Source organism: Apodemus sylvaticus, chromosome 3 (genome assembly GCF_947179515.1).
Source record: "Apodemus sylvaticus chromosome 3, mApoSyl1.1, whole genome shotgun sequence".
NCBI lineage: Eukaryota > Metazoa > Chordata > Mammalia > Rodentia > Muridae > Apodemus > Apodemus sylvaticus.
In genome coordinates, this window is record NC_067474.1 from 96,040,582 (window position 1) to 96,066,564 (window position 25,983).

The 25,983-nt window shown below is 46.0% G+C and overlaps 1 protein-coding gene across 1 annotated transcript in view; it reads right to left on the reverse strand.

The window, feature by feature from the left end:
• Ttc39b (tetratricopeptide repeat domain 39B) overlaps positions 1-25,983 on the reverse strand; it is a 105,198-nt gene that overhangs the window by 55,921 nt on the left and 23,294 nt on the right. Inside the window, exons 2-3 of the mRNA XM_052176690.1 lie at positions 24,519-24,553; positions 169-270 (exon numbers count right to left, since the gene is read on the reverse strand). Of these exons, the coding sequence (XP_052032650.1) occupies positions 169-270; positions 24,519-24,553 (137 nt within the window). The remainder of the gene's footprint in view (positions 1-168; positions 271-24,518; positions 24,554-25,983) is intronic.

Sequence of the window (25,983 nt, forward strand, 5' to 3'; positions counted from 1 at the left end):
GAATCGAGAACCTGTGTCCCCAGAATTGAGTTCAGTTTTGCTATAGATATACCACTGAGCCCCTTGGCATGCATTTTCTTCTCTAACTTGCCAAATGGACTCCATAATTACCCAGGCCCACCCCCTGGTGTTCTCGTCTCCTGAGAGTCCCCAACAGTCCCCACATACCCTTCTGGTCTTCCCATAGCAGATGCTCCCAGCTGTCTGGAGGTCCGTTTGGTGTCACAGGGTACAAAGTGAAAGCCACTGGCGGCCATGTCTGATGGAGACCTGTGGGTTGGAACCAGTGAAGGGCTTTAGCTCTTTGTTCCGAGAAAGGGCTGCACAGACACGAGCACAACACACACACACACACACACACACACACACACACACACACACACACATCCCTCCGTCAATCGCTTCATACAGCTCACCTCTGCTTCAATTTGAAAAGCAAGTAACGCAATTCTGTTTTGTGTTAAACATTTCTGAAATAAAACCACTGGGGGAATATCAACTTTCCTTGTATTTTAACATACATAAAATACATTAAAATCATCCACAACAATATTTCCCAACCTTCCTAATGCTGTGACCCTATAATACAGTTCCTCATGCTGTGGTGAACCCCCCTACCCCCCACACAACACCATACAATAATTTAGTTGCTACTTCATAACTGTAATTTTGCTTCTGTTGTGAATCATAATGTAAATATCTGAAATGCAGGATATCTGATATGCAATTTGCCCAAAGGGGTCACAACCTGCAGGTTAGAAACTGACCCCACAGCCTTGTCTTATGTATCCTTTTCCTTTAATTTTTTTTCTTTTTTTCTTTTTCTCTTGAGGAAGAGGGCAGGATCAGGCAGGGTCTGGCTACACAGTCCTGGCTGGCCTAGAACTCACTATGTAGATTAGAGTGGTCTCAAATTTCCAGGTCCTCCTGGCTCTGTGTATCAAATACTGGGACCGTAAGTATGTCACTGCTTGGCCCAGACCATCATATGTATAGTCTGCCTGATTTCTGTTTGGTTTGTGTTTAGCTAGGGTCTGTCTCCACAGCTCGGGTGGCCAGGCTGGCTCCAGACTCACTGCCATCCCAAGCCCTTGTTTCAGCCTCCCAAGGGCTGAGGTAATAGATACGAGCCATCAAGCATGGCTCAGAACTTCCCCCCCCCCACGGAAAACTACACATATTTTATTAGAACATTATTAAAATATATATTTGTAAGATGGCGCTCTGAGGCAACAGCTACCCATCTTTGTAGAATGCTGGGGCTGTTGCAGTTTTATGTGTATGTGCGTTCTGCCTGCATGGGTACCCCGTGTGAGAGCCTGGTAACCCAGAAAGCCAGAAGCAGATGTCAGATCCCTTGAGTCTATAGTTACAGATGGTTATGAGCTGCTGTGGGTGTTGGGAATCCAACTCAGGACCCTCTGAAAGGGCAGCCCGTGCTCCAGCCCCACTGTTCGTTTGTTTGTTTGCTGATTTGTCTGTTTGTAAAGACAAAGGTTTTGTCTATAGCCAGACTGTCGCTGAAGACAAACCTTGCTTGCCCGGAGCCTTGTGTGACCCAGTGCTGCAGGTGTATGCTCCCACGCCAGGCCCTGAATACCAGCTCTTCAATAAAACAATCTCCTTCCCACCAGCCTCTTATTTCCTTAAGTGTAGGTGAGCAGCCAGACCTGGGTCTTGTTACAAACACTTGAATTACATCCTTCTCACCCTTTATGTTTTTATACACACTGAAATCCCAGAAAGTCTATGTTTCCAATTTTACACTAATATCACACCAGGCCTATCATACTACAACCTGCACTTTTAATCAACAGTATTTGTTGTTGTAAAGTATGTGGCGTTGCCCATCTACCCTTCTGCATGGCTACTCGGGGATCTGGTCATAGCATGCCACCGAGGGCCACATCACATTTTTGGCAGGAGCCAACCTTCCTTCTAAGGCCAGCCGGCAGAGTTCTACCTCCAGCTCCTGAACGCCTCTCTTCCAGTTTCCCTTCTGTGGCAGCTTCTACTGCTCTGTAGAAAAATCACTTGGCAGAGTAATCAGGACATACATGCGGCCTTCTGAGAAGGCCGTCAGTGATGCACCAGGAGGGGCCTCGGAGAATCAGGACCTGGGCTGCGGCTGCTGGCAGTGCAGTCCCGCCTCCCGCTCAGCACCCTCTGCATGGCTCAAGCAAGTATCAAGAACCTATCTTCTCCCTCCTCTTTATTTCAATGCTAAAAATGCTCCAAATGTACGAAGGAGAAAAAAATAGCACAGCTCACATACATCATATCGGGAACGTGGTTTTGGGTACAGTGTGAGCCACATTTAACTCACCACCAATTCCTCCATTCAATCAATAATGCGTCCTCCAGCCATTTGCTAGCTCGGAAACCGGATAAAAGGAAGACTGAAGTCCTCTCAAGATCCTAAAGCCCTGGCGGGTGTGCAGGACTGTGTCCTCCAGAGATCTGCTTGCCTGTGCTTGGCTGCTCACTTACTACTAAGATTATATTCTAGAAAATGTGACTTAGGGGCCGGAGAGATGACTCAGCAGCTAACCTGTTGCTCTCAGAGAAGACCCAGGTTCAGCTCACAGACACCCAGAGCTCCAGTTCCCAGGAGACCCAACGTCCTCTTTTTGACTCCTGTGAATACCAGGCTCACACGGAGCACACTCATGGTACATACGTGTACACGCAGGAAAAACATTCATACCCATAAATAAATACAACTTTTTTTTAAAAAAAAGATTCATTTCTTTATTATATGTAAGTACACAGTAGCTGTCTTCAGACACCCAGAAGAGGATGTCAGATCTCATTACAGATGGTTGTGAGCCACCATGTGGTTGCTGGGATTTGAACTCAGGACCTTCAGAAGAGCAGTCAATGTTCTTAACCGCTGAGCCATCTCTCCAGCCCCATACATCTTTTTAAAACCTTGACAGTAGCTTGCAGCTGTTTTACTCCAATAGATACACAAATGTCTGAACACGCTATGGTTTTATCACTGGGCCAGTGATAAACAAATAAAGCAATTTGTGTTTAATAAGTCTTATCTCAATATTTTGTCTTCAGTTTCCCAAGTGCTTTGGGAGGCATTTTCTCGCCTGGACGGTCTCCTGTGATCAGTGAGCCTGCCACTAGGTGGGTGCTACAGTTATCACTTGTGGACAGTGCTGCCCCATGCTGCAACCCTAACAGAGGGCAAGCTCCCACACACTCCGCCTGGCTCTGGACACACTTCTCCCGCACATATCCATCGCCACCCGCGGGTCACACATTCTCCATTACCTCGGCTTTCTGCTAAGTGGAGGCAAACAGAAGCGAGTCCTCGGCTGTTACCCGGTATCGAGGGTCTCTTTATTATACTATCATTCCTGTTTATGGGATTTTGACAGTTATAAAGTTACACAAAAAGTCTTGCTGGCCTTTTTTTTTTTCATTCAGATTTCATTCAGCTTACTACTGAACTCTGAAAAATGCTCTTCATATGACTGCATGGACACGCATGTCTGAACACGTATTGGACATGTATGTTCAGTCTGCTCTGCCCTCTCCCAGGTCCACTGTCATTAAAGACCTGGTCCCAAGTAGGAGATGGTGGACCCTTGGGAGGCACATCCCATGGGAGAGTCGTAGATCACTGCGGGGTGGTCAGGCAGTTCAACTACAGCCTTTGAGCTTCCGTGAACAATGTTACAAAAGGAACAAGACTGGTATGCCCTTCCCCCACCCCGTCCAGAATGTGACCGTGTTCCTACAAGCTACCACCATGACACTGCCGATCTGCTGCCCCCCTCTCTATAGGAGTCACCTGCCTTGGGTGTTTTGTTGCAGTCATGTAAAGCTGACTATATATACCGTATTCAAGGCTTTGCTTATTTCCTTCAGCATATAAACACTGCGGGTGTTTGCTGGTTAATCTAACCAATAAAATAGGACTGCCCAACAGACAAGTTCTTCCAGTAGCCAAGCTCATGGCCAGTGATCAAAGACAGAAAGAAGTTCATGTATTTAAAAGAACAACACTAAACTTTATGTTGTTCCGTAATTTATACTCAAGTTAGAAAGTATGTTTTCAAATAGTGAAGAAAAAAAAAAGCACTCATTTGATTGACGGTGACTAAAGGCCACACATTATCTTTCAACTACAGGTATTAGTATATAAGGAAATATGCCTTCATATTGTATTGTTTTAGAGATATTAATTTGGGGGGGGGGGGGGGGGACAGGGTTTCTCTGTATAGCCCTGGCTGTCCTGGTTGTAGACCAGGCTGGCCTCAAACTCAGAAATCCGCCTGCCTCTGCCTCCCTCTGCTGGGATTAAAGGTGTGCACCGCCACCACCGCCCGGCAAGACATTAATTTTTAAAAATGTTTTAAATAGATTTTTGAGATCTAATCCCCAAAGGTATCCAACTATCACCACAATCTAACTTATAACATCCCATCACGCAAAAGTACCCGCCCATTCGCCATCGTTCCCCATGACCCTCATGACCCCTAACTCTAAGCAAACAGTCTTTTTGCATCTGTAGATGTTCTGGATGTCCAGCTTTTGCCACATGTTCCACATGTTCCACATGTGCCCAATTGGTTATCATTTCATTTGTTGATAACACGTGGACATTTTACTTTTTGAACATCACGTAGATTGCTGTTATTAATACTCACACATAAGGTTTATGTGACTATGACAGAATAGGTTATAGTCCATGTTTGACACTCAAGAGTTCCCACCAAGTGCAGACATGATTTTAAAATCTAACTGATAAAATATGACAGCCCAATAGACGAGTTCTTCCAGTAGCCAAGCTCATGGGCAGTGATTAATGAGAGAGAAAGATTCTGACAAGGAGGGGGAGAGAGACACGCCAGGGGCGGTGGCACACACCTGGAACCCTGGTGCTTGGGAGACAGATGCAGGAAGATCAGGAGTTAGGACAGCCACTGCTACATAGTGAATTAATGCTAGCCTGAGCTACATGAGATTTTCAAAAAAATATCAAAGAGGGTTCAGTGGGTAAAGGCACTTGTCACCAGGCCTGATAACCTGAATTGGATCCCAGAACCTCCCCAGGGAAAGGAGAAAACTGACTTCCAAAGGTCGTCCTCAGACCCCCACGTGTGCTACAGCAGGCGTGATGGACATGCACACAAATAAATAAAACGTTTTTTAATCAACACAAGGGGCTGGAGAGACAACCCAGCTGTTAAAAGCACTTGCTGCTTTTCCAGGAACCCAAGTTACATCCTCAGAACCCAGAGGGTGACTCACAATTGCCTGTAACTCCAGCTCCAGGGAATCTGACATCCTCCACTACTCCTGGCTAGCATCCCTGCATGTTGGAATAACCTTGTTCTGTACTGTGTAAAGATTATCCTTATGTTGTTCAAATGCCGATCTGTATAAAGGCAGAGTTGAGTACAGGCCAGTCTTTGATATTGTTAGTTTTAGGAAGCATCATCTGTCTCGGTGTTTTATAAATATTCTCTCCATCACCTTCTGTTTGGTCAATGAAGAGTTGATTGGCCAGTTAGCCGAGCAGAGGCAATAGGAAGGCTGGACTTGCAATCCCAGCCAGAGGTCCCAGGGAGAAAGAAGTAGAAAAACCAAGAGAAGAGGTGGAGAGACCACATGGAGAGACCATGAGGATTCGATGAAAGAGCAGACACGAGGCCACACAAGAGCGAGCCAGGGAAGACCAGATTGACAGGTAACAGGGCATTTGTCGGATATTAACAGCCTTAGAGGGTTAGAATAGCTCAGAACCTGCCCAGCCTGGGCTTGCAACTTGCTAATAAATGTAATAGGTCTTTGTGTCAATTATTTGGAAGATAGAATGGAAACAGGTAAAGTTTTTATGCACAAAATACAGTCTACAGCTATGCTTACACCACAGACACAGAGAATATATACAAATAAAAATAAATCTTTTTCTTTAAATCAGAAACAAAGATGTCCTGTGGAGGAGGGCGAGAGGAGAGGACACAGCCAGCCAGAACTCAGCATGTCAACCAACAGCTCTTTCCCTTTAGCCTCCACCTCAGCTCACCTGCCTGTCACCATGGCTACCAGGGTGAAGAATACCATTGCAACTTTTTCCTCCTTCTCACCCCGATTCCTTACAAGAAAATAAAACTGACAAAGCCATGGGTAATAAGAACAAACTTGTTCCTGAAATAAGAAAACATTGGGTATGAGAGCAGTGGAGTGATCTAAGACACTCTTCCTCTAGACTTAGCACCAAAGCCCCTAAACCAAAACCAAACTCACTCTCATCTCTAGGACGTGGCCAGCAGGGTTCCCACTCTGTGTTGGTTCCCACTCGGTTCTCCTGTCTCCACCTTTTTCCAAATTTTCAGACATGGTTATGCATAGTTTTCATAATCAAGTGAAGGAATATTTAGGCTCAAACTACTAAAGAAACATTTACATATCAGTTTATGGAGAGAAACTCTGGACACCCATGCACACCCACCACACACAGCTCACACTGGAGCTAACACAAGCAAGACCGCCTGGGTATGGCCCGCAGCCCTTCCCAGCTGAGGAGGCCGCAGTGTTTCTCTACCTAATGTTTTTCCCACATCATTTTAGGCCGTTGAGAAAATTGTCAATTTTCTACCAGTGTGGCAAAGTTCTTAACCTTTGTGGCCTTTTTCTAACTCGGCCTTTCATTTCTTCCACTTTAACACGCTTCATCACCATTTTAGAATTAAACTGAAATAGTTCATTTTTGGATATCTGAACTGTTTTCAAATTTATGAATGTACCTTCAACCTGGTTTTTTACTGTTGTCTGCCTTTGCTGAAAACGAGCTGTGCCTGTGCGTTACTTCCGTTCACTGCCGGGACTGGGCCGCGCTGAACACCCGCACTCACTCTCCCACTGAGCCATGTCCGCGCCTTCTTTCCACTTACACTCCAAGACAAGTTTCACTAAACTGCCCAGGCCGGCCTTGAATTCTCAGTCTTCTTCCAGCCTCAGCCTCCCAAGCAGTGGGGATCACAGACCTTGGGGGTTGGGGGGGGGGGGACAGCTCAATGGGAGACCTATTCTTTACTGAAGGAAAGAGCCCTGGAGGGACAATAAAAAATGGTGCACTATCATCTCACATTCCTATGTTTGGAGATCAGAAAACCTCATGTACTGAGACTCTGTAAAGGTCAGCACGGTTTGAATCTGAGGCTAGCCCAGGGTCTATGGTAAGATGCTGTCTGAAATGATACAAACAAAGCAAGCTCCAAGTGCTAAATGCTGCATAAGGAAACTATGACTTAGCATCAGAGAGATGGCCAAACAAGTCAGAATGCTCGCTACACAAGCCTGACAGCCCGAATTTGATCCCTGGAGCCCACATAAAGGTGGAAGGAGTGTGAGTACCCACTCCCAAAGTTGTTCTCTGACCCCGCCACACACACACACACACACACACACACACACACACACCACACCACACACTGTGGCACGTGTGCACATGCACTCACACACACTTGATAGTAATAAACTAATTTTTAGGAGAGATGCACCTTAACACCATGGTAGTAAAGCGAACTGATGAGAATGCTACCTGACACCACTTGGGTGGTATTCATAGAGACAAGCATCTCGGAGGAGCAAAGTGGGTACTGAATACGGCTCTCTTCCTGGGATAGCAAACATCGTGAAGAAAGCCAATGTCTCGGCTTCTATCCCTGGGCGTGGCAACCTTCACTTAGCATTACACTCACTGGCTAAAGGAACCAGGGGACAACTGAAGGGTGCCCACCCTCCCCTGAGCAGACTGGCCACCCTGGTCTACCCACAGCCCAGCACACCCACAGTGTTAAGAGCAACTGTGGGAAATTCAATCGAAAGCCACCAGCCAGGAGGGAAGGCACTCAAGGCGGGTTCAAGGACATGAAGATTTTAACATCAGAGCACGAAGCACAGGCAGAAAGCTGAGAAAACAGAAGCACATAAGAAGCCTTGTCCACTGGGGAGCTTCCCCCATCATCCCTCTGGAGCATCCTACTCTCAGATGACTCGGAAAGGATAGATAACACCACCACCACTCTTTTTGAGACAGAGTCTCATATAGCCCAGACTAGCTTTAAGCTTGTAATTCTCCTGCCTCAGTCTCCCAAAAGCTGAGAATTTGACAGATGTGTACAACCACATCCAGCTTATAGAGGAAATTATATATAAATATATATATTTATATATATAGAGAGAGGAAAATATATATATAAGCTAGATTAAGCATATTCATGGGGCTGGATAGCTGGCTCAGTGATAAAGAACACTGACTGCTCTTCCAAAGGTCTTGCGTTCAAATCCCAGCAACCACATGGTGGCTCACAACCATCTGTAATGAGATCTGGAGCCCTCTTCTGGAGTGTCTGAAGACAGCTACAGTGTACTTACATATAATAAATAAATATTTTTTTTAAAAAAACATATTCATTAGCTCTTTATTTGATAACTGCCTGTTATGTCTATGCCTGGAATTACTACAAAATAAGGCTTTTTTCAGGCAAAATGGGAGTGGCTTTGGCATCTGGGTTCTTGTGGGCCAACCAATATATCAAGAGAGAACTACAACCTCCAGGATCAAAGCCGTGTCCACTCACAAGCCCCGCAGGTACCAACAACTACCACAGCCACACACACACACACACAGTCCCCCACAGCCCCCCCACAATCCCCCACAGCCCCACAGCCAGGTTAGAAGCCAGTGGGAAGGCAGGATGGCGGTTCCTGCCCGGGCAGGGGCTCTGCCCAACCACTTTGAGCATCCGTCTCCCTGGATGGAGAGAAAGGAGCTAGCTAGCTACAGCTGCAGGATCTCAGTTCACTAGCTGCAGCTGCAGAGTCTCGGTTCGCTAGCTGCTGCTGCAGGGTCTCGGTTCACTAGCTGCAGCTGCAGGGTCTCGGTTTGCTAGCTGCAGCTGCAGGGTCTCAGTTAACTAGCTGTAGCTGCAGGGTCTCAGTCCACTTGCCAGTGACTGTCACTCGACACTCCCCAAGCCACGACCCTTCCAAAAGAGAGCACTGGCAACCGGACAGCCAGCGGAGCAACGCCAGCCCCATGTCGGCTTGTTTTCTGTTCCTGGCACAAATGGGGGCTTCACTGCAAAGCCAACCATTTGGGAAGAATAAAAGTTCATTTCCACATAGCACATAAACCAGTTCAGACCTGAAAAGACACTATTCCCCCAAGGAGTGCTGTTTTCCTTGCCGAAGATGCTGCAAAGTCCCAAGAACAGAAATCTAGACCTTTGCAACTTCTGTCCTTAGGCAGAGCAAATCAAATTTCCTGTGTTATTCCAAACAAGCTACAAGAGGCCAGCGGCCGCCTAACCAGATGTGCGCAGCTCCTGCCTCGCCTCCCAGGGTCCACTGCTCATCTCTTAACTGAAAGGCAAACAGGAAAAAAGGCCTCCTCACTCCCAGCAGTAAATCTACTTCATCTCTGACTTGTCCTTTCTCACCAAAATACCCCAGAGACGGGAGGTGGTGTGGTGGGAAGCCAGGCACAACTGGATTGCTACCCTGGGTGTGTCAGCAGTTCTGATGGTAGGCCTCAGCAAGAGCAGGAAAGAACGATTCCCAGCTAGTCTAATGAGAATCACTCCATTTGTAAAATCGGCTTTTAAACTGAGATACCACATAAATAAACGTATGGGGTTGTAAATGGTGGTGATGTTACTGGGCCACTTAAGGGGAGGAGAGCAAGAGCTTCCCATTACACAGACCAGGGCCTGCCTGCTACTCAGCAGTTCCAGCAATCCATGGGCACAGGTTCCTAAAAGCAGAGTTTGGCCAATTACAATGCCCCTCCCAGCACAGAAGCAAATACTTTCAGGGTGCACATCAAGTGCAGGTTTTCAGTGTGACGGTAACTGGAAAGAAATTGTGCACTTTAAAAAGAAAAGAAAAGAAACCTTACAACCGAAACAAAGAATAACTAGATGTCTTTAAACAATTGCAAAGACAAGTTTTCCTTTCTTTCCCCTTGTAATCCAAGACAGGGAGAGAACACAACAGCCGCCCAAAGCCATTTCCCAGACTATCTGCGGCTCTGCTCTGACTGGTTAATTGAGTTGTGGTGAGCAGTGTATGAAGTGAACACGGGAATGTATCAGTGCAGAGATGCTGGTGGCTGGGCACTGGGGTGGAGTCAGTGTGGAAGGAGGGGTTCAGAAATGCTTAGGAACTCAAGCACCCGCCTTCACTCCTCCCCGGCTCCCAGGCTTTCCTAGCTGATATGCTCTATTTATTTCAGCTTGTGATACAAAGCTATCAGATGGAACGGCTTCCACAACTGGATGCTACTGCAAAGAAAGAGTGGAAGGGAGAAGGAGAGGAGGAGGGGAGGGAGGGGGAGGGGAAGGAAAGGAAGAAGGGAGGGAGGGGAGAGGGGGAGGAAAGGAGGAAGGGAGGGAGGGGGAGGAGAAGGGGAGGGGAGAGAGGGGAGGGAGGGGAGGGAGGGGAGATGGGGAGGGAGAGGGGAGGAGAGGGAGAGAGGGGAGGGAGAGGAGAGGGAAAGGAGGAGGGGAGGGGAGGGAAGGGGGAAAAAGAAGAGAAGGGGAGGGGAGGGAAGAGGAGGGGAAGAAGGGAGGGGAGAGAAGGAAAGGAAAGGAAAGGAAAGGAAAGGAAAGGAAAGGAAAGGAAAGGAAAGGAAAGGAAAGGAAAGGAAAGGAAAGGAAAGGAAAAGGGGAAGGGGAAGGGGAAGGGGGAAAAAGAAGAGAAGGGGAGGGGAGAGGAGGGGAGGGAAGGAAAGGAAAGGAAAGGAAAGGAAAGGAAAGGAAAGGAAAGGAAAGGAAAGGAAAGGAAAGGAAAGGAAAGGAAAGGGGAAACCCTAGGCTATTAAGGAGATGAAGGGCAGGTAAATGTTTTGTTTAGGTCCTGGTTTGTGGATAATTGAGAGGTTCACATTCTGCCTTACTCTCTATCTACAAAGATAATGACCACAGCCCCAAGCACAGGTGAAATTCAAGTCTTAGCCCCATGTTCTTCTCCTTCTAAGGTGCAGTCATCTGTAATGATTTCAAATAATGTATTCTATAGTACACTAATCTACATAATCATTCGTGCCACTTGAATGCTCACTGAGGACTGTGCACACCTGTGGACTGAATAAACATCAAAAGAAGAGGAAACCACTCGTGAAACTTGCACAAATCCACACTCTAGGCGGAAGTCGCCACTAGGGCAGCGCTTGCCACCTAGGACAGCCAGGGCTACACAGAGAAACCCTGCCTCGAAAAAAACAAAACAAAACAAGAGAGCAAACAGTAACTGTAACACGTAAACTAAGAACTGTCCTGCTGCAGGGGGAACAGACCCAGCTCAGCCAACGCTCCAGAGTTTAAGGCACATGAGGAAGCTGGGAGCACCAAGGGGACTTCCGCAGGGAGTGTGGTGTTAACAGATCCCGTGGGCTCGTGTTCTCTGTCACAGTTCCCACCAAGAAGCAGTGTCACCACCTAGAAGCTGTGGCAGGTCCAGGGATACCTTCTAGAATGTGTCTTGTGAAGTCACTCTGCCTCAGCACTGCACACAGGAGCCGGCACACTGCTGTGGGACTCTGGGAGCTCTGCTAAGGTCGACAGTTATCTGGACCTGACCACAATCTGACCAGGAAGCTTCTCCCCAAGGCCGCTTCTTTTCTCGGATGAACCTCTTGTACTCCTTTCCCCGGCCCACCACTGGAGCCCAGTCTGTCCACGCACAGCCTCCGCCTCTCTGAAAAGAGGTGAGGCCAGGGGTGGGCAAGAGGAGCGAAATGCGAAGGGTGGAAGAGCTGGGCCAAAGGAAACTGTCACTTCTTCCTTTTTAGGATGTGTGATATCCAGCAACACACTAACACTTACACCAGAGGGAGAAATCGGGGGAGGCTCCCCAGTCAACCTCCAGCTAGGAGACACAAGGAGCACAGGTTAACCAGCTTATGAACTGTGCTATTACAATCAGCATTCTGATGGCCCCAGGCAAAGGACTAGACTATCATTATAATCAGCACCCTGAATGGCCCCGACATTGGGTCTGACCTGAGTCTTTTTCCTCACTTGTGACAGGACAGTGGCTATACGTTTAAGAAAAGAAGATGAGGAAAGAGAGTGGCAGAGGAGGAGGAGGCAGTGGAGGTGGGGCATTGGGCCTGGCCCGCCTGGCCCAGAAGACAGTTGAAGAAGAGTCCGGTTGGGTCTGCCCTAAGACAGGAAAACGATCTCATTACAACCAGTCTTCCTCCTCCTCTGATCCACCCTGAGACTCACCCTGCGCTCTGCAAGCCCACTGAACTAATGAAGACATTTCTAACATTCCTCTCCAGCTAAGAACTCCAAGGCTCTGGGGCGGAAGCTCTGGGGCAGCGCCAGTTTCAAGCACGTATGTGTCCTGTATAAGGCTGCTGTTAAAGCACCAGTTGGTATTTAAAAGCCCACAGTTTACACAGGTGAAAAGCTCACCACGGCTCTAATAAAATAACTTGGTAATTAGTTTTTAACTGCCTCCTTTCTCTGCTTAAAATATCTGTACCAGGAGTCCAAATACAGTGTTTTCTTCAGCATCATCTCCCCAGAGCTTGAAAAAAAGCTTTGCAACAAATGTAAACATTTGTGAATGAATGAATAAATGAATGAACAAATGAATGAATGAATGAATGAATGAATGACTAGGCTTTGCTAGTTTAAAGGCAGAGTGTCCTAAATTTAGCAATCCTTCCTAATTAAATTCAAGTTGCTGCATTTAGGTATGACAAAATGTTTAAAAATAAAAACAGCAGATGTTTGATCTCTGGGTGGCAGGGATTTTTTTTCTTTTTTTTAAAAAAAAATCCTTCATTTATTTTTAGTCTGCAGGAAATCAACCAAATACTGGCACTCGAAAAGCTCCTATATTATGTCAGCCTAAGTCAGGCATATTACATGTACATAGATGACTGCTACCAGTTGGTATCTAAAAGTATTTTGACTACCAACCTCTGAATATAAGCCACCTTAATGTGGTTTTAGGATACAGGGAGGATATCGGTGGCTAACCGATACGAATCAGTTCACAGAGACCAATCAAGAATGTGGGGTCACAAGAGGAACCCGAAATCAACCTCTGCTAACAGGATGCTCAGGGTGGGTTCACCACTCCAGCGAAGAAACAGTTGCACTCTCTGGTGAATTCCACAGGGAAAAGTGGAGCAGGATGACTCAGGGCACAGCTCTGAGTTCAGGATCTGCGTCTGCGTCACACAGACACACAAGTCAGCAGTGAGCCAGTGCACAACTTCAAAAGGTCAGGGCTCGGAGCTCACTTTGGGGGCTCACAGTCGCTCTGATCTGCTGAGGAGGCTAGCTGACCCCAGTACCAGTAGGAGTGAAGGTCTAGGATAAAGAAGGGGCACAGGCTATTTCTGAATGAACATCACTTAATTCATCTTTAAAGTCTTAACTACCATAGCAAGACAAAACAAAATGCTTGGACGAAGGCAGCAGAGGACCTAAGACAAACACAGTGAGCCTCCTCCACTGCCATTGTTCTGCTGTGGGAGTCTGGGGAGCCCCCAGGGCACACCTTGCAGCATTGGTCGGTCGGCCAGCCATGGTCAGCCAGCCATGGTCAGCCAGCCACGCACCGGGGAAGACCACAGCCTCTGCAGCGCAGGCAGGCAGGCAGGCGCACACAGACATGGGCTTTCTGCAATTACAGCACTCGCTAGCCCTCAGGAAGATTCAAAAGAGGGAGGGGGCGTGGGAAGACCCAGCAAGCCTGACAGGAAGCTGCTAAGAGGACAATGTCATCTAACAAAACCTGCAGGTCTCTAATGAAACCGAACTCTTTAATTTATTTCCCCAAAGCTTCCCTTAAATAAATCCCCACAGACTTAAAGAGGACCTCGCAATCATGTCCCCTGGAACTGCTAAATAAATGCAACATACTCACGGGCTTCCGGCAGCTGCAACTTCAGAGGAAAGAGCACACGGTTCCACTGTGAGGATGCCTTTCTCTCTCTTCTACCAGATCCTTTTTAAAATCAACTAAAAGAGGACTCCTTCCTTAATATAAAACCAACAGAAATCGTCAACGTCTGCTCTGTTCCCCGTCTCCAGAGATTTTCAATGGCCAGACCTGACAGTGAAGTTACCGTGCGGGCTGGCGGCACCAGCCAGCCTCCGGAGCACTGCAGGGGTGAATCTAAGACCTGCCAGTGACAGTGGCAGCTACACTCACTACAGTGGCGGCTGCTTCCGCAGGAAGGGATGCTGGGAGATTTTTTTTTCCCAATCCCTGCCACAGCCTAGTCCTAATCCATCACTGTTTAATTATCCTAGAAGAGCAGGCGAGGCAGGTACAGATGGACTGGGCTTGTAAAAACCGTAGGACCTCCAACGACTTCTCACCTAGCCGAGGCTTTCCTCCATCTATCAAGAAGCAGCAAGAATTACTTTAAGAAAAATGTGAGAACAAGTTGTTATTCCCAGACGTGACTTACATTTTCTACCCATGGACTTTCTCAAAAGCCAATTGAGGGGCACGGGATAAGGAAAAAAATCGGTTTCTCTTTAGAGTGTTCAGCCTAGTGGGATATTTCGGTGGCAAACACCTATCACATGGCAGTCAGACCAAGGATGCAGGAAAGGCCAACTTCAAGTTGGCATCCAATAAATACTATCTCAAGTGTGTTTGGGTTTAGAGTTGTGGTTTTATTGGTTGTTGTTGCTGTATCTTTGTGTTTTGATCGTCGACACGGAGTGTTACTCTGTAGCCCAGGCTAGCCTGATCTCAGGATCCTTCTGCCTCCTCTTCCCAAATGCTAGCGTATATAGGCATGCGCTACCAAAGAACTCTACTTCTACTCCAGTGAGGCCCAATAAGCACCATTGTGAAGCTGGCCTGGCTGTCTCGACGAAGAGCTAAGGCGCTGGGAATAAGGCCGTCTGTGACTTGGTTTCATCTAACAAGGGCTCAGCTCACAGTGGAACTGAAACTGTCTTCTTAAGGGATCCATTCCATTTTTCTGATTGTAAGGAGTATTTGGGTGTGGTGTCACATGCCTGTAATCCCTGACTGGGGATGTGGAGGCAGGAGGATCAGGATTTTAAGGCCAGTTTCCGCTGCATGGTGAATTCCAGGACAACCTAGGCTATATAAGGCACTGTCTCAGTAAAGAAAAAGTTACTATCAAGTAAAATAAGCTGGTGTTTCCAGATTGTAAATAATAACTAGAAAAAGAAGATTAAGAGTATAAGAGATGATCATTGCCAATCTTTATAATTTAGAATACTCTCCTTCCTCTGTCATATGGACGGGACTTAATAATTCTGTTTTCTTCTTGTATACTATTGCTCTCCATGCAATGTAACACCCTCATGCTCATGGTTTTTCCTAGGATGATGTGAACAAAAGTCTAGTCATCCCAGGTAAGAAACTGAGAACAATATAAGAAACCATTCCAGCCACGCCGTGCTTGATAAACCAAAGGAGTTCACTGGCGTCACTTACAGACTCCAAGATAATCAGTCATCCCTACCAGCTCCACCCAGTGTGGGTGAAAACACGGGAGGGACTGTATTTAGAACATCCTGACCAACCTACAGGCGCCTCAGTCTCCTCCTCTTCCAGCAATCACAACCTGTTCTCAGAATCAGCTTCCTCTATCTGGTCAGCTTCCTTCCTCCCGAGACACATATACATTTGGCTAACCACCTGTGCTTCTTTTTTATTCTTTTGTACCTATTTATTATTTGTTGGAGAAGAGGAACACAAGGTAGTGTGGAGTATGTATGAAGGTCTGGGAACAACCTTTAAGAGTTGGTTCTCCCCTACCATGTGGGTTCAAGATTGAGCTCAAGGTAGTTAGGCTGTGCAGCAAGCCCCTTTATTCACTGAGCCACCTTGCTGGCCCGACCACTCAGATTTCTAAAAATGCTCACTAGAGTTAGCACACATAATGACGGTTGATTTACTTGTGTACCTACTATGGGCTTTATAGTGTGATGAGCAGAGAGCAAATACAACTGCTCCTCTCCTGGAGTTCTATAGAGGAGCTATATAGTCACCAGATGTAATCAATACTGTGCTACCAGAAAGAACTACAGACACCAAGGAACATGTCAGAGGCCTGCTCTCGTGAAGGTTAACATGGGGGAGGGGGAGCATAGCAATTCAAGTGCAGAATTCTCAGTACTGAGTAAGTCACACCTTCACTTGTCATCATTATTAATGTCTTCCACCTAATATTTCTTTATTCTCCACCAAATCTTAATGTAAGTTTCAACTATAGTTTATAAATATAATATATATAAGAATAATTGATATATGTATAAATTCTTATACATTTAACCAATTAGAATATGGTTATTAAATTACAAGAGGTAGGCTATATACAATACCTCCAGGTGTTTTTTAAGCAGCCAGAGACCACAGGTTTCTAAGCATCTCCAGCTGGCATGCCCAGAAGCTGAGGAAGGTTAAAGATTAAGAACATTGGAAGGTGTGATAACTTAAAATGGAGTTGGAGTTTTTTACATGGTTCTGTGGTGGGTGGGGTGGGGGAGAACGGTAGAAATCAAACCCAGAGCCTGCACAAGGGCTAAGTAAGCACTCCATCACTGAGACAGCACCCAGCCCTCAGGTCTCCTCTAAATGGCTTTCTATAGGTGTTCCCTCAGAGTGCTGGGAGTGGCACGCCTTCTTTTCCCCATTGGTGGCATACGGAAAACACTTCTTTACCCAACAAGAACAGAATCAATCGTTTGCCTCCGTCTACTCGTAACGTTTATATGGTAGACTTCCCGGTACTTTGTCTCTGGTATTCCAAGCCACCCACCGGCATGTGTGTTTGCACCCTTCACCACAGCAGTGCTGACCCTGGGACTGGGTTGGAGGAGGATGTCAGGGAGGGTGTGGTGGCTGCCTCTCCCCACCTCCAGTTCACTCTCTTCTCTTGCTGCTTGTGTTTGAAGATATGACCAGCCAGTTATCTGCTAGAGCTGCCATGCCTTTTACACTATTATGGACTTCCCCTTTGGAAGGATACCACAATAAATGCTTCTGTAAGTTCCCTTAGTATGTATTTTATCACAGAACAAAAAGAAACTAAGGGAAGCCTAGAGACTTCCTAGAATTTTTATCCATATACACCAGCTTTGGTCCTCAAACTAGCTGAAGGCTCTATGATGTAGAGAATGTGCTCAAGAGATGTCTGTTAAGCCCAGGGTGTCTTGTAAATTCATAAAATTAGTCTGGGAGAAGAGGTGGTGGAAGCGGCGAGAAAAAGGAGGAACAGGAGGAGGAGGAACAGGAGGAGAAGCAGCAGGAGGAGGAGGAGCAGCAGGAGGAGGAGCAGCAGGAGGAGGAGCAGCAGGAGGAGGAGGAGCAGCAGGAGGAGGAGGAGCAGCAGGAGGAGGAGGAGCAGGAAGTATAGCAGAAGCAGGAGGAGCAGCAGGAGCAGGAGAAGGAGGAGCAGCAACAGGAGCAGGAAGAGGAACAGAAGCAGGAGCAGGAGGAGCAGGAGGAGCAGGAGCAGGAAGGTGGCACCAGCACCCCTGGGTATTCTCTTATCCATGGTCTGATGGGGTGGATCTCGGAAATGAGGAAAGATGCAAAATTAAGTTCTTTTGTCTTGTCTGTTAAATGTAGAAGAATTTTTGTCTTTTATAAAAACATTTTTTAATGTTACAGCCATTTATGCAGCTGCATGAAAATAATCAGAGAACCTCACATCTTGGGTGGTATAATGGCTCTATAAAGACAGCACTGTTTTCTCAGTATCTACTGAACATCAACTGGCATTTATCTGTGAAGCTTGTTTTATATCTAAATTAACAAAATACTTTCAAGTCAGTTACTTCATAGGGTAAAGGTGTATGTTTTTGAAAATTATTCTTACTCACATGGAATTAAGTGGAAAGGCATCCATATACTGTTTTAGTGTCTAAGTTCTGTTGAAAATATGGGATCAGCCTGTCTGTAAACTATGCCACTGTACTGTTGCCACAAGAGGCCACAGTGAAAGTGCAGGTGTCACTTCAAACAGCTAAGCAAGGGACTAACTTTCTTACAGAAATCACACCAAATCATACATTCTTCTGGACATACTTTCTTTTAGATTGGCCCAGTTTTAAAATGCCAAATAGTCCCTTAACCGATGGGAGGGCTGACCTGCAGAGCTTTTCATTACGTACTCAAAGGCACAGGTAAGGCTGCCTGAGTAGACAGAAACCAAACACGTCTACCTGACATGAGTGGGACACAACACTGGAAGGGCACCTATCAGCACTGCAGGCAAAGCCAGAACATATTGATTACAGCTATGAACTGCTGTCTCACATGTCCATCCTGAACCACAAAATAAAACACACGGCACGGAAAGGACTGCGCAATAATGAAAGTTATATAAGTCCCCTGCCACCTCTTCAGCTTTCAGCGGCTGTGACTTCCTAGTCCGTTAGTGACTTATTAAGTGCATATGATACACAATACTAAATTACACGCAGTAAACCGTCGCTCAGCCCAGCCCCTCTAAGCCTTTGACAGTTCTATGCATGCTATTCTTTGAGCACAATGAGAGAAGAGGGCGGGAGAGGAGGAGTTAGAGAGACGCTGACTGACTCTCAAAATAGCGATGGGGACACATTTCAAAGGATGTCATTCTCAAGTATCTGCTTTTAAATGTTTTATTAGTGACTTTAAGTGACTGTTTTATCAAAGGTAGGAAAGAAAATGGATGGCTTGTCAGGGGGAAGGCAGATGGAAGACAGCGGAGGTTAAGAGGCAATGAATCTCTTAACAATTGGTAGGCCATTTACATAAAGCTCAAATAAAAACTGAGTTAGCCAATGATTGAAAAATGGCAGAAAAGATTCCTTTAGCACTGGGTAGTGTTTGCATTGCCAGACTAAGCACCAGTGACTGATCCCTGGGAGCTGACAGACATAGCTGTCATTTTGTGAAAAAGCATACATTGTAAAGAGCCCTTTAGTCAGTCTTTGAACAATTACAGCAGTTGCCCTGGATGGCTTTACTTCCTGTCTTAGGGTTTCACTGCTGTGCAGACACACCATGACTAAGGCAGCGTTTACAAAGGACAACATTAAACTGGGGCTGGTTTACAGTTTCAGAGTTCAGTCCATTATCATCATGGCAGAAATCATGCCAGTATCCAGGCAGACGAGCTGCTAGAGAGGAATAAGAATTCTACATCTCCATCCGTAGGCAGCCAGAGCTTCTTCAGCAGACAGCTAGGAGGATGGTCTCTTCTGCACCAGGCAGAGTTTAAGGAAAGCCCGCCTACACAGTGACACACTTTCTCCAACAAGGCCACACCTCCTAAGAATGATACTTCCCATGGGCCAAGCATATTCAAACCACCACACTGCCCTTACAAAATAATGTGCATTTGATGAGTTTGCCTCTTCCCCATGTAGAGACGAAGAGACACAGGCTTTGCCCCTCACTTGGACCATCAGGGGAAAGAGAGGCACCATGGGAGCCAGGCCCCTTTGCCTGAACTCTGTGTGCTCTGTACTCCAGCCTCTGCTCACCCTTGCAGCTACCGTGATCACCATCCCTTGGTCTGATGAACCAAGCCAGCATCAAAGAATGTTAAATACTTTCTAACGGTTATCTGCCAACATTTACCCTGAAAACCTTAAACTAGATAAAATAACACATTACCACCAACTGATCGCCAAATGGGGGGTGGGAGAACGGCTACCCCATACCCATCTACAACTTATGGTTGAAAAGATCAGGTGTGAGAAAGAAAAGATATCCATGAAATATTAATTTCCACTGTAAGCCTCTGATCACCTGGCTAAGACTGCTTATTTCGCCCTCTCCAAGCACGGCTAGCTCTCAGAAGTTCTTGTACTTTGACACATCCATCACCATTCCTGCATCCTCGAAATCCCAATAAACACCTACAAAGTCCTACATCAGGATTGATTCAACTCTTTTTTTTTAAGGATTATTTTTTTTATATATATGAGTACACTGTCATTCTCTTCAGACACACCAGAAGAGGGTACCAGACCCCATTACAGATGGTTGTGAGCCACCCACCATGTGGTTGCTGGGAATTGAACTCAGGACTTCTGGAGGAGCAGTCAGTGCTCTTAACCGCTGAGCCATCTCTCCAGCCCGATTAATTCAACTCTTAACAAGGTGCTATGGAACGAGAAGCCATTGTTGAAAGCACATTAAACCCACAACTGTCCTAACAGACTGAACACAAATGTGCTATGTCCCCTAGACTCTTTCTAACCACCATGAGAAGAAAATTTGCAATAACCACTGACTTTCTAGATATATCTCTGTCCCATTGTCCAGTGTGGTTATGAGGAAAAGTCAATCTAAACTGTCAAAGGGGAGGCCCCCAAATGCCTAGTCCTTCCCCTACTACTCAAAGCCAGGAGTCTGCAGCCACTCAACAGCACTTATGTCAACAGCCCTATGTCTTTTCTACACCCACTGTTATATGCTTGCAGACATGGGTGTTCAGGACAACTTTCAGGAATGTGATTCCTGGTGAATGAACTCAGATCATCAAGCTTGGCGGCAAATGTCCTTATTCACAACCATTTCTTCCTTATTCACAACCATTTCTCTAGCCCCCAAGACTTTTTTTTTTCAAGATATTTTTTTTTTTTTTGGATTTGGTTTTTTCGAGAGACAGGGTTTCTCTGTATAGCCCTGGTTGTCCTGGAACTCACTCTATAGACCAGGCTGGTCTCGAACTCAGAAATCTGCCTGCCTCTGACTCCCAGAGTGCTGGGATTACAGGCATGCGCCATCACTGCCCAGCTCAAGATATCTTTTCATGTAGCCCAGACTAGCCTCTGGCTTGCTATATGGCCAAGGATGATGATCTTGGACTTAATCCTCTGGAGTACTGGAATCACAAATTTGCACCACCACTCCTAGTTTACTGACTGTGGGGATAAATTCAAAGCTTTACATGTCCTAAGCACAGTCTTCTCAAGTGGGCCGCATTCCCAGCCCAAAGCATTTTATGTACTCTTCCTACGCCATATCAGGGTTATTTATGAGCAAACTATGCCATGTACCACCATAAGAGTATGTGCACAGGCTGGGAAAGAATGGCTTCTCGAGAACGAACCAAGGAACAGATATCAACACTAAATGGTTCAACCAAGAAACAGAATCTCACAGGAGAGAGAGATCATAGGGAGCTGTGTAACACACATGGCAGATCTCTACAAGTCATGAGCTGGGTCTGACTGACCACACCTCCCTAAAAGCTTGCCTCCTCGTGCCACACAAATCACAAAACTCATGAACACTTTAAATTTAGTCAAATGGTATAGTCCATGTGCCAATACTTTCCATTAGGCCAGCCAAGACTAAATAGTGAGATTTTTTTTCTCAAAATATAGATTGATTAGACTAGACAGACAGACAGACAATGTTAGAATAGCCTGACGGGAAACACTGTCTAAATATAGCATGATATGATAATTTGGATGACAAGAGAAATAAGGGGCCCTAAGTGAAATCTGAACAAATAAGAACAATGTAAGGACAGACTGCAGTTAGTATGAGTGATCGGCGTTGGCTTCCTGCTGCTGTAACAAATGCTGAAGCCCAGGCGCCTTCGGATAAGGAAAGGGTACTTGGGCTCACCCTTTACAGGCTTACTTCACAGCTGCTCCACCTCATCCCCTTGAGGTCTGTGGCAAGGCAGTACATCTGGGCAGAGGTGTAGGGCAAAGGAAGGCCATTCGCTTTGTGGGAGCATGGAGGCAAAAGGGAAAGGGGAGGCTGGAGTCCCCTGATTTCCTTGTCAGCATACTGCCAATGACCTGAAGCCTACTGTGCCCCAGCTCTTAAAATGTTCCAGTTCTTGGCAAGAGCACCAGGCTGAGGACGACGTCCACACCATAAGCCGTGTAGGGAACATTCCCGATCTGAATTCTAGCATGGTCCATGTTACTCAGTGAGGGAAATACAATGCACTGGTTAATAAATGACTAATAAAGCCTGTGCAGGGTGCGTGGGAGCTCTCTTTGCTCCTTTCACAGGAAATCCTCAAATCTGAAGCCATTCCTAAATGAAAAGGGCTTTCCCAGTCTTCACTATGAGTGAAGTGGCTTTTTCTGTTCATTTGTTTTTGTTTCTTAGTCTTATGAGCAATCAATAAAAAAAAAAGCATTAAATCCTATAGACAAAATAAACATTTACAGTTCAAACATAAAAGTATTAAGTACACTATAGCAGATGGAAGGTTAGGATGTATATTTAAGACCCATAAGAACACAAGAGACAGCCAGACTGGCGGTAATGCCTGTGCTCCTCGCTCTCGAGAGGCAGAGACACAAAGATCAAGCTTAGAGGCCAGCCAGGGCCAGCCAGGGCCAGCCAGGGCTCTGTCTCTAAACAGTAATGACAACAAGAGTAAACAGACTCAGAGGAGGTGCGTAAGTGTCCTCTACACGCACACAGGTCTCATGTGAGGAGTAGATGGTGGCAAACGTTAGGTCTACCGGGCAGAAGCTCAAGGCATCTAAAATGAGGAAAGCTCAACTGAGAAAATGCCTCTACAGTACTGGGCTGTGGACAAGCCTGTAAGGCATTCTCTTAAATTTAGTGATTGATGGGGGAGGGCCCAGCCCACTGCGCTCAGTCGGTGCCTTCCTGGGCAGGTTGTCCTGGGTTCTATAAGGAAGCAGGCAGAGCAAGCTTTGGGAAGCAATCCAGTAAGCAAGCACCCCCCACCCCCCCAACCACCCCACCCCCATCCCCCTACCCCCCCACCCACTCACCTCCCCTCACTCCCCCACTCCCCCACCCCCGGTCTGGGTCAGTTCCTGCCTCAAGGTTCCTGCTGTGTTTGACTTCCTGTCTGGACTTTCCTCAGAGATAGACCTTAGCTGAAACAAGCCCTTTCCTCTACAAGTTGCTTTGCTCATGGTGTTTCATGACAGTAGTACTAACCCTAACTAGGACAGTGTGATTAATCTTCAGTCACACTCTGTGGTGGAAATACTGAAGCCTACATCACTCACAAAGGACTGGTACCCACATAAACAGAAGGTGCTAGGGATTAAAGTATGTATCCTCTCCAGTGAAGGCCTCACCTCGGTGTGGTAAGAGTTAAGATGCAGACTATGGGAGATGGCTCAAGCTCAGGAGTGAGGCACTCACAGTGAGACCGGTGACTCCCAAGAACAGTGCTCCGTCATGTGACGACAGAGCAAGACAAACCTGTACAAGTGGGAGACAGCATGGCCTCACTGGAACCCAGGCACGCTGGCACCTTTATCTCAGACCTCCAAGACTCAAAACACTGAGACTGTACGTTTCTGTTGCTTAAGTTGGCTGTATTACATTCTGGTACAAAGCTCAAGCTAATTACCACAGACTGGTATTTCAGGATATGTAAACAGCAATAAACATATCCATTCATCCCTTTTAAACCAACAATCCTATATCCAAGTTCGTAATTATTTCCAAATAATTCAAACAAACTATTCAAACATGGGACACAGTTATATACATGGAAGCATATATCACTTAAACCTTTTTTAGTGCTGGAAGATAGCTCGGTAGTTAAGAGTGCTTGCCTCTCTTGCAGAAGACCCAGGTTCAACTCACAATACCCACATTGCCTCTCAAAACTATCTCTGACTCCAGAGGATTCAGTGTCCTCTTGTTTAAAACTGTAGTGATTTTCATGTTTGTTTGGCTTTTCAGAGTTTCTCTGTGTAACCCTAGCCATCATGGAAATCAATGTGTAGACCAGGCTAAACTTGAACTCAGAGATTCACCTGCCTCTGCCTCCCAAGTGCTAGCATTAATATCCTGTGGCACCACCTCCTAGCTAAATATGCATATATATACATATATATGTATATATATATATATATATATATATATATATATATACACACACACACACACAGAGAGAGAGAGAGAGAGAGAGAGACCGGTAATAGCTTAAATGTCTAACAATGGAGAGGTAACTAGCTAGAGTATCCTACTTGATCTAATACTATTTAATCATCTTAAATTATTTCAAAAACTACTCAGGCTTAAACATGTAGTTAAAATTAAATACTAAGCAAAAGCATCAATCTATAATAAAGCTAATCATGTAAATAATATGAAAAAATAAATGTTTAGAACATTAGCTATAAACAAAGTAATTTGCTGGAAAGTATTCTTTTATTTAACAATGCAAGAATTAATTATGGTTGAGAATGGTTGGTAGATGCTAAGTGTAATTACATCCTAACTTTTTTGTTATAGACTTGTGACATTTTTCTAGACAGTGGCCACTACTCTCAAAAACTTACATCTTATACACAAGAACCATCAATTTCTCACTACAGCACACATTTTGTTTGTTTTTATTTATCTAGAGAAGCTTTCTCTATGTAGCCCAGTCTGTCCGGGAACTAGGACAGGCTGACCTTGAATTCATAGAGATCCACCTGCCTCTGCCTCCTGAGTGCTGGAATTAAAGGTAGGGACAACCACGGCCTGGCTTCACTAATTTTTTTTATATTATTACTTACCTAGAGATGGTCTCCAAGGCATCTTCAAAGATATCCTGGAAAGGAGTAAAACATACAGTGAATTTCTGTGAGTGGAGAAAAAGAATGAGTCTACACGCAAGGGAGCGGGTGGGGAAGGGTGGGGTGGGACAGCAGCAATCCTACTGGAAAACCACCCACGGGAGCCCTGTGAACTGAAGCCAGATTTCTTTCTGCTTTCACTGTGGCAGAGCATTCAGCCTGAAGTCAAAGTCTCCCCATTCGGCTTCTCTCATTCATTCATTCCCGGGTCCCATTCACCCGACCGAGAACATTCCATGAGTAACAGGACACGCCCATATCAGCCTTTGCTTTCTCCAGCCTTTATCTCAAACCTATCCACCAATCCTATGACCCTGAGCTAGGCCTAAACCATCACCATGCTGCGCTGCACACCAGTAGCTGGCTCAAAGCACCATCAGGTTCTGTCCTGATGTATCAGCAATAGTCTTAGGGTTACTATTGCTGTGATGAAACACCACGACCAAGGCAACTTGTAGAGGAAAGGATCATTCAGCTTACACTTCCATATCGCACGTGGAGGAGGTGCCGCCTACTGGCTTGCTCCCCATGACTTGCTCAGCCTGTTGTCTTATTGAACCAGGACCATCAGCCCATGGATACCACCTCCCCATCAATCACTAATTAAGAAAATGCTCAGGGCTGGAGAGATGGCTCAGCGGTTAAGAGCACTGGCTGCTCTTTCAGAGGTCCTGAATTCAGTTCCCAGCAACCACATGGTAGCTCACAACCATCTGTAATGGGATCAGATGCCCTCTTCTGGTGTCTGAAGACAGCAACAGTGTACTCAAATACATAAAATAAATAAATATTTTAAAAGAGAGAGAAAGAAAATGCTCTACAGACTTGCCTACAATCCAGTATTATGGAGAGTTTTTTTCAGCTGAGGATCCCTCCTCTCTCATGACTAGCTTGTGTCAAATTGACATAAAACTAGCCAAAATCAAGGCTAAAGAGCTGGCTCAGCAGTTAAGACCACTAACTGCTCTTCTAGAGGTTCTGAGCTTAATTCCCAGCAACCACATGGTGGCTCCCAGCCATCTCTGATGGGATCAGATGCCCTCTCCTGGTGTGTCTAAAGACAGTGACAGTGTACTCACATACATAAAAAAATAAATATTTTAAAAAGCTAGCCAGAATATTCATATTCTCTCTCCTTCCCTCCCTCCCTCCTTTCTTCCCTCCCCATCTCACATGCACAATACACTCCTCACCCAGACACATTCAGAATGCACCCATGTGTTCCTGCTCTTCCAGCGAGACACCCACCCTCCATTCCCTTTCGGTAGGCACGCACATCCCATGCTCACATGTCCCATGCTCTGCTCTCGACCCCTTTACAAGAGCCCACCCAGCTCCTTGCAGCAGCCGTCGGAGCCCTGCCCACCTGCCTCTAAGCACACCTCCAGCCTGCCCATCACCAGCT